General features: G+C 47.5%; 1 protein-coding gene across 10 annotated transcripts in view; it reads left to right on the plus strand.

Annotated features, from left to right (window-relative positions):
- LOC124216319 (EGFR adapter protein) overlaps positions 1 to 12,691 on the plus strand; it is a 136,273-nt gene that overhangs the window by 88,768 nt on the left and 34,814 nt on the right. For 7 of the 10 annotated variants that reach the window (XM_069136373.1, XM_046620710.2, XM_046620704.2 and 4 more), the window contains one exon: positions 6,752 to 6,826. In XM_069136373.1, the coding sequence (XP_068992474.1) occupies positions 6,752 to 6,826 (75 nt within the window). The remainder of the gene's footprint in view (positions 1 to 6,751; positions 6,827 to 12,691) is intronic. The other 3 variants (XM_069136383.1, XM_046620732.2, XM_046620693.2) reach the window with 1 other exon arrangement.

A 12,691-nucleotide genomic window follows, 5' to 3' on the forward strand; every position in this document is an offset into this window, starting at 1 on the left:
GGAAATCAAGAGTGCGGAAATAACGAAGGCAGGCATAGGACGCGAAAGGAAAGCAGTAAGACGGTAATTGACAATCGGCAAAGGACTAATAAGTGGAAAATTGTTAGGAGCGGACGAAGAAAATTAAACATTCCGATCTTTTTCCCTACGTAATTCGATGCTTGAGAAATGGATACTTTTAAAATTTTTGCCACTCTCCGCCGGCTCGATAAACGTTTTCACTTCATTCATTCGTTCGTTTGTTTTTGTCAGCCCGGCTCAACCGCGCGGCTTTTGGATAATTAAATCGGTTCGCATTCAATCCCGTCGTATACAAATCCATGTACACATGTATGCTGCTACGTGTGCAGCAGCGGTTATCCGACCCGATAATGTCGATCGAAAACAATGCGGCATTCTTTGCGACGATTGCAGCGTCACGAATTGAATGAAATTTCAGCGTCAACGGTCAATAATTTACGGATTCAATATTCCCCTTTGTTCATATCCCCACCCGTTTGTCTGTGCTATCTTTTCGCAAAGCACTAGAGCCAATCCAATAATTACAAGTGAAATCGATTCGAAGCCTTTCTCACGCCATTAATTAAGACACTATTGAGTCGCAGGATTAGCGAGGCGAAAGGGAATGGGAACGGGAACGGAGAAGAAAAAGTATGCGAGACTTTCGAGGCGAATGAGTGAAAAAAGAAATGATAACGGGCACGCGTTAATCTTTATATCGAGTAAACGGTGTGACATTATCGATTAATATTACACTACGTAACAAGGGAATAAAGTCTAAGATTAATCCATCGGGTGGAATATTTCATATTTTCCGCAGATGAGGGAGAAAAGTTGAGAGATAATAATATGCCACTTTTGTCCCGCTTTTCAGGTAAAAAAAGTTAACATTATCGTTGAGTCGGGAATAAAAGTAATTAACACGAAGCCGCGGCTGCAAATCACTCGACATCCGCTTCGCGTGGGATACGACGAATCGATTCATCCATCTTCTTCATCATCTCCGCGGCATGAAAAGCAGACACTCGTGTCTGGGTATGATCAAAACACGGCGTATCGTTTGGACAGCCTTCGGAAGGGCGGTAATCAACGTTTGACGTTGAGACGCGGCTGCAGCTCTCCAGGATTAATCCGAAGCAGGCCGTAGATCCGCAGCTGCCTCGGATTGCATGCAGAGATCCACGCTCTCTGCACAGCCTAGCTCTCGCGGGTGGCGATGATGAACGTGAGAAGAGCCGGAGCCCGACGGCTTACCCCCAATTCAACCTACGGGAAAAACGCCCCGACTCCCGTCTGAAAATTCGCAGAGATTATAAGCCGGGAAATATATTCCAAGATAAATTTCGGATACATTCTTCGATTTCAATCTTCGGAAACAGATGATCAAGTGGTTTCATAAAAGAGGAATAAATCGCTCGAAGATGGTTCCGTACCTGCCTTCGGTATTAGAATTTTGCCTCGGATAGCTGTGCTATGTCTATATGATGTTATATGTATATATATGTATACCTTGTACATATACATATGCAGGGACATCGCCACAACTGATTTATTGTAGCCTGGCTGTAATGGGAGCAGGTCGGGTAAATTTATTGGAAGGTTATTAAATTCTTGTCTAATATGCCGGAATAATGGGCTCCGGTGTCCAGGCCGCCGCGATACGAGCTTTAACGCGAAAGCTCGGGGTCGCCGCGTTTCGTACCCCTGCGGCGTCGCATCCCTTGGCGATAAGGTTGGGCGAGAAGAAGTGAAATCGCGTGCACGCGCGATACGCGCGCGATGTTCCTTTGTCCCCGAAACTTGGTCATTCACGGTTCCGTCTCCGTCATTCCGACCGGAAAGACCGCCGCGTGACGGACGACAGGCGGCTGCGAAGCATCGTCGAGGTGCCGGATCTACTTGTTGGGTGAAGTGATTAATGAACATGTGCAATGTAACAGATTAGATCCTAGTCACAGGTGTACGTGTAATTCCCGCCGCGATTGCTTCTTGCCGTCTGAAACTATGCCGTAGCTATTATTAATCAAACGCGATGCCGGATGCGGAAATAACACGAGTCGTACCTACGTTCGTTTTCGATTTCCTTCAAAAATCTTCACGGACTCGGTGGGGGGAAAAGGAAACGTAAGGTAAAACTTTTCGCATTGATCTGTCAAAAGCGCGGCACAGACTCCCTCAGGTCGCGATAATCCCGCGAAATCTGTCTCCATTATGGGGGTTATACCCGCAGGTGTATTCCCACGATGCCCGCGGCACACGACCCCGTTATAAAACTCAATTCTCTGAAAATCTGGGTCGATTTGCAAGGGTGGTGCCTCCCTCTCTCTCCCTTCCTCTCTCTGCTAGGTGCGCACGATAATCTCCGGAGGTATAGGCCATTCTTCATTATCCGTGTATGATCGAAACGCACGCGAACCGCGCTGTGCCGGGATCGAGAACCGGAAAATCCCCCGGGACTCGACCTACTCGTTCACCATTTAGCTCACCCTCTAAACCTCACTCGTTTCGATGTTCATGGTGCGTGAATGTGACAAAAAAAAAAAACTGAAAGAAAATGGAAGGAAGGAACAATGTCACGAGGTAATTTTTGGTCGCGAAGGATCTAACTTGTCGAGAATTATTTGTACGTCACGTTTTAATATTCTTAAGCTCTGTCTCAAAGTTTTACTTGGGGTCACCCCATGCTACTTTATCCATCCATCCATCCGCTCAATTATTCACCGTTACACGTCGGAGAAGAAAGAAAAAAAAAATCGAGAATAAGAAACAGTGCGTGAGAAAAAAAAAAACCAAGTCAACGTCCACAATTCTGTTACAGAAGGTACCTACTTATAATTTGAAAGCGAACTGAAGGGCGCTACACCTTGTGATACACAGTTCGAAAGAACAGGCGTGTGTCTGGGAAAGAAAAAAGAGTGTTTTTGACAGAGAGAAAAACAAAGGCTGACGATGAGTTGAGGAAAAAAAAAAAAACAAACTCGAAGGGCTAGAAAATCGCGAAGGGTGTAACGCATACTATACATATGTACCTGTAATAATATCTCGAATAATTTCCAGTTTCGGGCTATAACTCTGACTCGTGAGGTAAAAATTGTTCTTTCGAAGGGTGGGTTTGACGCGGGCCGGATCCCCCGCCCCCCTGCCGACGGTAAACGTGGTATCAGATTCTAAATTTATAATAAGCCCCAGGGCGAGCTTCGGCCCGATCCTCGCTCGTGTCAGTCCCTCGTCGCGCCGCCCACAAACTTCTTGCTCTCTGCTCGTTCCCCGGGTTTTCCTTTCGGAAAACTTACCACCCTTACAGCAGGCTTGCCGCTCTTCTCCCTATTCGCCGCTGCATATTTCATTCGATCAAACATATCGGATTCCCTTCCGATCATACCCTCCACCCTCCACCCTCCACGCAAAGTTTACGGCTAGACCGCGCTTCGCCTCTGTATTTACGGAATTAAAATTTAATTCTTTGACCGGTGATTTTTTCCACCGGATGAAGAAGAAGAAGAAGACTAGGCATTCGTCACGAATTGGGCAACGCGAGGGAAAAATCCGCAGGTGCGACACTCGATTCGAGGCTGCAATAGTGTCGCTGTTTATACGGACGAGGCGTGGCACGAGATTAATTACTTGAAAAGTTTACCATCGGGGCAGAGGGAAGAAGGGGCCGAAGGGGGAGGATAAGAGGACTCGCCGAGTCTGCATCAAGTGGCAGCAAGTCCTTATTCCCTCCCCTTCTGTAAAACTGGGCTGTACCTGAATTCCGCCGAGATGCAGGGACGGGAGGCGGGGGTGGCAGAGCCGACCTGTCGCCGTTATAATTAAGAGGCGCCAAGGTTAACTACCGTCGCCAAGCGGTGGAAACACTCGCAACGTTCCCTGTCCATTCGCAATTCACCGTTTCGAGTAATAAGTTAAACAGACGTGGTGTTAAGCAAATGACTGTTAATGTTTAACGTCGTTGTTTCGGGGGTTGGAAAATTCTGTGCGTCTTCTAACATCGGCTTTTCCTGCGGCAAATATCTTAAATCGCAGACATCGACGTTTATGCGTAAACAAATTCGGAGAGGTTGCACGGTCAAGTATGAATAATCGATGAGCTTGCAACCGCTAGTTTTTTTTCCCCACCCCCAATTCCCCCGTGAAATATGGGAATGCTACGAGGTTGTGGAAAGTTGGAAAGAAAAACTGTCAGGTTTCCTCTTGTGAGCACGTCTTTATACCACTAACAAGAAATTAGGAACTTTTGCCGAAAATTACCCGGAGACATTTTGACTCCATTATCATCTTCTCGGGAAAGCTCCGTTTTAAGGGTTGACGAGGACGTCCCTCGGGATCGATGAACCCCGCGTATATGGCACTCGGTTATCCTGGACTCCGCGTTGTAACCACGTGTAATGGAAAGAGAGGACGGGTATACGACGGCCAATGTAGGCCCTGCCTATAGCGAAGAACAAACAAGGATGTATGGAAATTTACAACCCTTCGCGTGGGTCGGGCGGTTTGGAACCAGAAGTGGGTACCACGATAGTGCTAAAATGTACATTGTTTCTCCTCGTTTTTTTACGAGAGATGGGTAATATCCTTGTATACCTTCTCGCCGTCGCCTCTTTCCGTACTTTTCACCTTATTTTCGTTGCATTCTTTCTCCCCGTTTTGCTACCGCGGACAAACTCGATCTCGGTGCGAGATTTTTAGACGAGACGGGGTCGAAGTTCCGAATTCGAAGTCAGGTTTCGCCACAAAATAATTTTGAACTAGCCGCTTTCGGAACTTCAACCCGGCCCCTTTTAGAGGAATCGTTTTTTAAATACCGATTCGATAGCCTTACGAACCGACAAGCGATTTTTCTATATTCTCCCACAAGAACCAACATGCGAGCGTATCGTGATTGATACCGGGCAAAGTGAAAGGGGTGAGAAAATGGGGGTTGCGACTCGTCTACCGCGATGTCGCGGCTGCCGCTTCTTCTTGTTTCGGTCATTCTTCTTCCTCGTTCCTCGACTTTTCCGTCCGCATGTGCGAGGATGCGACGCTCATTTTTCAAAAAGCCTATAAGTCAGCCCCTCGCATATTAAAACTAGCGTCCCTCGCCGTTCCTCGAACCCAGCGCTCCGGGCTTGCCGGAGTAATTACCTGCCTACCCGTCATGCATCGCTGTACATCCCCCTCGACTCCCTTTCTCCTTGTCGACTTTCGTTTCTACAGCTTCCGGGCCGACTGCAGGTGTGCACCAAACTTTTAAGACAATGAGGAAGCGCGGCTGCGATCTGTGTGTGAATTATTTCTGCACGCGGTAGATCGTCGTTGTCGTATTCACCAAAGTTAACTTCTCGATTCCGCTGATTGAATAATAAAACCCGTTTCCGCTGGTTTCACAAGCAAGAATTATTACCTACGGAAAAGATCGGGGGTTGGAGACTCGATACTCCAAGGACTCGATAATTCAACTATTGTGGTAAAAAGAAGAAACTTTGCAGACGTGATCGTTATATTTCTAGAACGGTAGAGAAAACAACGGACGGTATGTTTCTTAATACTTGTAATAATAATTTCAGGAAAAGGAAAAAATAAATGAGAAAAGAAGAAAAAAATACAAACCGGAGCGAGGCAAAGTGGTACTCGGGTAATTGTAGAGCCGGGAAACGCGAGTGCCTGCTCAGGGAAGTATAAGAACGAACAAAGTTCTCTCTCAATTTTCTCGACTCCTGCGATCAGAAATTTCTGCCCTTCATTTTATCCTCCTCTCTTTAGTACGTGTGGAATAGCTGAAATCGTTGAACATTTTTTTTTTTTTTTGAACTGCAACATTTGTACCATCCTATCAAAATGTTTTATCGCGGTATTTATTGCTTCGGCAATCGTTAATATTTTCTATTGATATGTTAAAGTTTCTATTGTTAAAATAATGTGTTGGCTAGCGGGAAAATTTGCGGTGCGGTTCAAACATTTATTAGGCAATATTCTGCATCGTATTTATTGGAGGTTTAAAACGAGTTTAGCTTATCTTGATTTGATAATATCTCTGCCATAATTCACGAAGAATCTAGCGAGCTGAATAATAATCAATGGCTGTATTGTACTATAACGAAGCAGTTAAACGTAATAAAACCTCATTACATCGGCAGTTCGGATGCGGGCAACGAAATTCACCCTCGAGCCGATATCGCGGTATGTTTTCAAGCAACGAAATGAAATTACCGTACGGTAAATTAATTTCAATCAACAGGAACTCGAAGCACGATCGAGGTTTGCAGTCAACCGCACGTGCAGTTCCGGAATTCATTAAAGGAGACTCGACGTTTGAAATGTTTGTGCATATTCACTCCGTTGTACAAAATTCCGCGAGATGTTTCTCTAAACCCGATAAAGATACCGTACGGTGTGGTTGAAATTTTATACTCGATGAAAAGTGCAAAACTGTTGCGGAATTCTGCAACACGTGATGTAGGCCAGTGTTACAACGCCGCGGCGTTGAAAACAACTCTTGTGTGGCAATATCACGTCCCTCCGGGGAATGTTGCGGGGCTTCGCCAAGCTTTAAATTTGCATCTCCTACTTCCTTTTACGCCCCGGGGTGCAGATGTCGAGGAGTATTAACAAAGTCCCGCGAGATGAGTGGGAGAAATTTTGAAAAAGGGACGTTGTTGTACGGGAGAAGCGCAGCCTATGACTTATATGTATTCATATGTATATACCTATATACAAGCTTCACTGCAAGTCGGTTTTTAAAACCCCTTCCATATTTCTGTTGCAGCACAGCCACCGCTCGACACCGGTACTTCTAATCATCTCGCTAGCTGGGATCAAAGTATGCAGTCCAGATGGAAAAGTGAGTTTTTCGCTACCTTTCTCTTCCCTTATTTTATTTTCACTTTTTCCTTTTCTTGTTGTTTTTTACTTCTTTCTTTCTCTCTCTTCTTTCATTACCGTTATGCGCCGACTTGCGACTTGTCAGCGGGATGTTCTCCCTTCTCGGTACAACCAGCTGCACCCGGCATTTACGTCGGCGACGACGAAGAAGAAGAGGGTGCGGTGTCACCCCGCGGTTTCTGCACGACTTTTAGCGTGCTTGTTCGTTGTTTTTGTTTTTTTCATTTTACTGGTTTCGTTCCTCTTTTTTTTACCCCCGGCTACTACCCCACCTTTCTCTGGAACCCATCGCAGGCCGCAATCACCTCGGGCTCTACAAAGAAACTCGGCCAAACCGAAGAGCGAGAGAACGGGAATAATAGTGGAGATGCGGGGGTGAGAAATGCGAGACGAACGAACGAACGAACGAACGAACATGCAGCCCGCCCCACACAATATCCCACTAGTCCCGCTTTTCAACAGCTGCCAGACATTTTTCATTTAACTTTTCTCCACCGCTCATTCTCTAGTCCTCGTTCTCTCGGTAACCGACTTTTGTTCGAAGCCCTGTTGCTTGTCCACCGCGAGTGGTTGGATTGACCGACTTACCGAGAGACGGATGGATAGATAAGCTCTTCTTTGACCGCGTTCAACCCTCACGTTATATAATTCCTTAATCGTCGAAAGTACTCGGAGTGTCGCATTTTATATAATCGCGCGATGAAAAACTGCCGAGTCCTCCTTCGAGAAAACCCCTCAAAGCAACGCTACGAGAGCATCGGACGAGACGTATATCCAGAGGAAGCCGTTCGGGGCTGAGGAGGGGATACACGCCCTTGGCGACAAAAGGTTGAAAACGGATGACACATCCTCGCCTTGTCTCGCGATATAACCATGAAATTACTCACGGACCATAAACCGTAACTTCGGCCTTGCAGTCGTTGGTCATTAAACCCGGCATTGCGAGTTTGCCGTGACGGTGGAGGGGCGGGCACCCCGAGGGTGGAAACGCGGAAGTTGATACGGTCGGAAATCGGCTGCGGGAACTACGCGCGCCCTCCCTTCCTGTCGTTTCCGTCACTCCCCAAATGCGAAAGTCAACTCAAGTCAAGTCAAGTCAAGTCAAGTCGAGTCAAATCGAGTCAAGTCAATGTCCGAGCGCGCCGCGTCACGCAGGATTTCCCGCCTTGCGTCCCTCCTCGAGATCATCCCGAACAACGGTCAAAGTACCAGAAAGCGGCACGGCTCAACTTACGGATGTCGTTGAGTGGGCCATATTTTTTCTTGTTACTCGCAAGTGTAGAGCCGAGCCTTTGAATGTCGCGAAAGAGGTCTGCGTCATACGCCGACGAACCGGGTCTCTTTCTTCTCGACGATCGGCGGGTATGATTTGATCAAATGACGTGGGAGACATCCGCCCTGGCAACCATAGACGACTCTGCAGCGAGTACGTCTATGCCACTTATCTCGAGTTTAATGGGGAGTGAGTGCGCGGCGGGATGCCTGGGACTCTGTTAGAGGAAGGTGAACATGGCGCGGGATCCACGTGGGAGCGTCGGTCTCGCTTTCCTCCTTCTCCTCTTCCTCCTCTTCCTCGTCTTCTTCCTTTACGCTTCCTCTCATTTTCACCCTCGCGTTGCTTTGCCCGTAGAAATCCCGGAGGACCCGCGGGGTGAGTTTCGCGGCGTGATTGACAGCGCGAATGAATCCAAGCAACGGGAACTAATGCCGGCGGTAGCTCTTATCCTCTGTATCGTTGTCGTTCTCTGATTGATGGGGTCTCTTAACCCGAGACACAATTTTCTCACCGGTCTTCTTCCTCTGCCAGCGAGAGTGAGAAGCCCGATTCTTCCGGGTCCTGCAGGGATGCGACAATACAAAGAACCCGGATTCACCCCCCGAGAACCCTTTGAATTAAACCTCAACTGCCCCGATTTCGGCTCCGTCGCCTTCCGCCTAAATCAGACCCCGAGGCGCCGCGAAGCACGTCTTCGAAACTTTGAAACCCTCCCTCCACCCTTCCCATTGATTGCCGCGACGTAAATTCTTCGATCCAAATCCCCGCAGTGATTTATTAACCGTTGCTTTGGATCCTTACGATTCAAATTTCTTAGTAAATTGTATTCTCGGTTATTCTTTATCGCGACGAAAAGCATAGCTCCGGGCGAGATGAAAGGAAGAAAAAGAAGAAGAAGAAAGTGAATATGAAGATGAAGAATAAAATAAAGAGACCGCTATTTGGATGGACGAAATTGCAAAAATTTTTTCGTCAGGGTGTTCGAGGGATCTCTGCTGAAGCGTAGGATCAAATTTCGTTCCTCAGCAACAACCTGTAGGGTTTTCCCGGGCATGGGCGGTAGGGGCGTGTAGGATAAGCCTCTCGTTACAACTAAGTCAGAATCTCCCAGCGAGACCCCCGGCCCCCCGTCGTGTCTCGCGAATTACGACTCCAACTTGATGAAGAAAGTTTGTCCTGACCGTCGAGGCGAGCCGATAGCGGCACGCGTTTAGCGAACGGAACGCACCGCGGGATAATTTGCTTGGCTTAGGTGAAGATCAGCCTCGAAGATTATATTCGGTGAAAATCGTTGCGGTATTTATTCAATGTTTTTTTTTTTTTTCCATCCATCCGAGTTGTTCTCTGCATCTTTTCTCAGCTCGTACACCGAGTCCAAAAGTTCACGAAGAGGAGACAATCTTTTAAAAAGTTTTCAAATTCAGAAGATATCCTAGGGCTTGGATCCCAGGTCTGGAGGCGGAACCCGGATCGGGTGTCGCGACGAGTTCACCCAGAGGCGGAGGAGAGTCTGACGTCGGTGTGCAGGGCAACTATATTATGGGTAAAAAGGAGAAGAAGAAGAAGAAGAAGAAAGTTGCATCCATTAAGGAAAGTACAAGGAAAGGACTCTGGACATCAGAGAAGCCCGTTAACGTCACACGCCCCTCGATTCCCTCCGAAAACTGGGGTTTTTAAGGTGGGTGCCAACCACCCTCAGAAATCGTATCGCAATACAAGAGAAGAAATGAAAAATACAGAAACGACTGTACAGCCTGCCGTCGGGGTATGCAGTGATGAAGAAAATAAAACACAAAGATGTAGGGAGAATTCATCTCATTCTGTCAAGAAAATATTGAAAAAGTTTCGCATCTCATCTCGAAAGACCCAGAGCAGTGTCACCGGCTATGTACTCGATCGACTATCGAGAAAAGGAGAGCAGGAATCAAAATAGTGGAAAAACGAGACGGTAACTTTATTATTGGATGTAATTGTTCGATCGGTAGAAGAAGAAAATTATTGGGGGAGGAGAGAAAAATACGGCGGTTCTTGTTTCTTTCCTATTCAGGTAAAAGTTGGCGGGAGGAGAAACGAAGTGCGGAATAGATCAGTGTTTTTCACGATAATGGATTCGGCGACGAATGGAGTGAGGGGCTGATTATACAGAGACTCATCGTGATGGTAAAAGGAAAAAGACGGAAATAACGACAAAGCTGTCGTTTTTCACCTTTGAAGGATAAAACGAGGTAAGTGAGACACGAAACTGCAGCGGCGGACTTAAGCTGACTCGGTGCGCATTCACCGGGTCTCGTATTGTCTGGTGTTTTGACTCCTCTCCCGCCACCCGGAAGCCCGATAACTGCAGCAGCCGCCCCACGCCAGCCTCTGTTGCAAACAGGATTATTACCCTCGTCGTTATCATCATCGCTCCCGTGATTGTCTTAAGACTTGAATAACCGGCTTAACTGCCAACCGTAAAGGGATACATTAATGGTTTTATCGTACACGCTGCAGGGGCTGTTGGAAATAAAAAGCTGCCGCAAATTCGAGGGATGCAACGCCATGCCGAGCAAACAACGACGTCTGCTGTGCGAGACGTGAGGAGCAGGCTGGCTGGATTCCAGGGACGCGGAGGGAAGGGAAAGGTACTCGAAGGGATTCGAAGCGAATTAAGGTCAGGAGGTCGAAGGACGGAGGCGTCAAGCGCTCGCCATTAATCAACGTGAGATCATCAAACAATTTTTATTCACTGTTTTCTGACTCTCGTGACTTGCGTATGCAAGTTAGACTCGGCATTGTATATGATTCACACTATTTCAACGAACACCTTAAACCCGTTAAACAGCAACGATGAAACGTCATTGCATTATTCGTTAAACCATCGATCCCAACGAGGTGATTCTTCGCGATGGTAACCAGGTCAGTGCATTCAGCGGGATCGAACTGGAATCCCACCGCTGTCACCAAATCCATGTTACGAGCCCGGCTGGTGTCACCGATTCTAAACAAAAGAACGCCCCGTTAGGCGAGAGCTGACTCGACGAGGGAAAATGGGCCGAGGTGGACGAGGTGAAGAGCCGACGGACAGATGTGGCAATCGCAGCGCAAGCTTCAAACAATACCGGCTAAGCAAACGCGGCGTGTATATACACAGGGTATGCATATACGTATGGCGGAGCGAATCTGGCGAAGGGTTTTAATCCTAGAACGGGATTACCAGGGGGTTAAACTGCCCGCGTATTCCAGTAATATGTTTACCTGCTTAGCGCCACTGTTCCCCCCGAACAGGGTCAGATTATGCGATTATCAAGCTACCCGGCACTCCCTATCTGTCTCCACGTCTGTCTCGTCTCACCCTTCATTCATAATCCGCTTCGAGATGGAATTTTGGCGAACGAATACTTTCGCAAAGTCCACAGTACGAACGAAACTTACGACGCTGAAAAGTGCTGGAGTCAAAAATCTGAGAAACTGGAGTATCGAAAGAGGGGGAATAACGCGGTTGTAACGGGTGATTTTCTTCCTGCAGCATCAAAAAGTAGAAAGAGAGAGAGAGAGTCATAAAGAGAAAGAAAGATAAAGTATATTGTGAGGGAGATCACGCGTTGCTTGCGATTGGAATAATAATCGGAGGGAAGACACAAGGGAGATCCTTCAGGACAGGGATGAAGGTTCGGGTAATAGAAAGAGGGGATTTACGTGTAATTTATAAGAAGAACGGGCGGCATCCAAGCGGGTATTTTGGGACCGGATGCCGCTCGGGTAGGTAAGAAGACACCGGAGTCACAACGTCGCCGATGCGAAATGACGTCGAACCGGCCCTCGACACATCAAAAGGCTCCCGTCGCTTTCGCGCCGACGCATGCGGCTGGGGACGAAGAGGCGAATTGCACAAAGTGTCGCCGCCTGGATTGCGAACTCGAGGTTCAAGAACGCGGAAAATTTGGCTTCACTCACTGAGGACTGCGACTGTCGGACTCTCTTTGCGTCTTTCGTACCCCTCGCGACTACGCTACCCAGTTCCCTGCTCTTTATCAATACCCGCCCCTTTTTCAAACCGCCAGTTTTTCAGACGCTCATTTTAACGCGCCTCGCGCCACCCATTTCTCGTCTCTTTTACGCCATCATCGGTGCAATCGTGGTAAGCGATTCGATGAAAATTGTGTTTTCTCGCACACTTCCAATATTTACCCCCCCCCCCCCCAGTAATAAGTAAGCCTGAAGGATGACGGAACCGTCCTTGGGCAAAGACGACTCCCGGTTTCGGTTACTTCGAGATCGATATTCCTCGTAATTGGTGCTACAGGCTCTTCTGCTGTATACCTATATGTACGTATACATATATATATACATACTTGGTTGCAGGGGATAGATGCCATGTATATCGCGCTCCAAGTTTTATCAATATTCGTTATTGAAGAGGGTCCTTGATGCGCGGGGGGAATGGCGGACAAACAACCGAGGCTCAAGATAGCTCATTCCTCGATACGTGGCGGTGATCTGTGTTATGGACGGTGGGGTGCATCTGATTTTCGGCTTTGCCCATTTTACCGTTGCCTTGGCCAAATT

The sequence above is a fragment of the Neodiprion pinetum genome, chromosome 1 (assembly GCF_021155775.2).
Source record: "Neodiprion pinetum isolate iyNeoPine1 chromosome 1, iyNeoPine1.2, whole genome shotgun sequence".
NCBI classification, from domain to species: domain Eukaryota; kingdom Metazoa; phylum Arthropoda; class Insecta; order Hymenoptera; family Diprionidae; genus Neodiprion; species Neodiprion pinetum.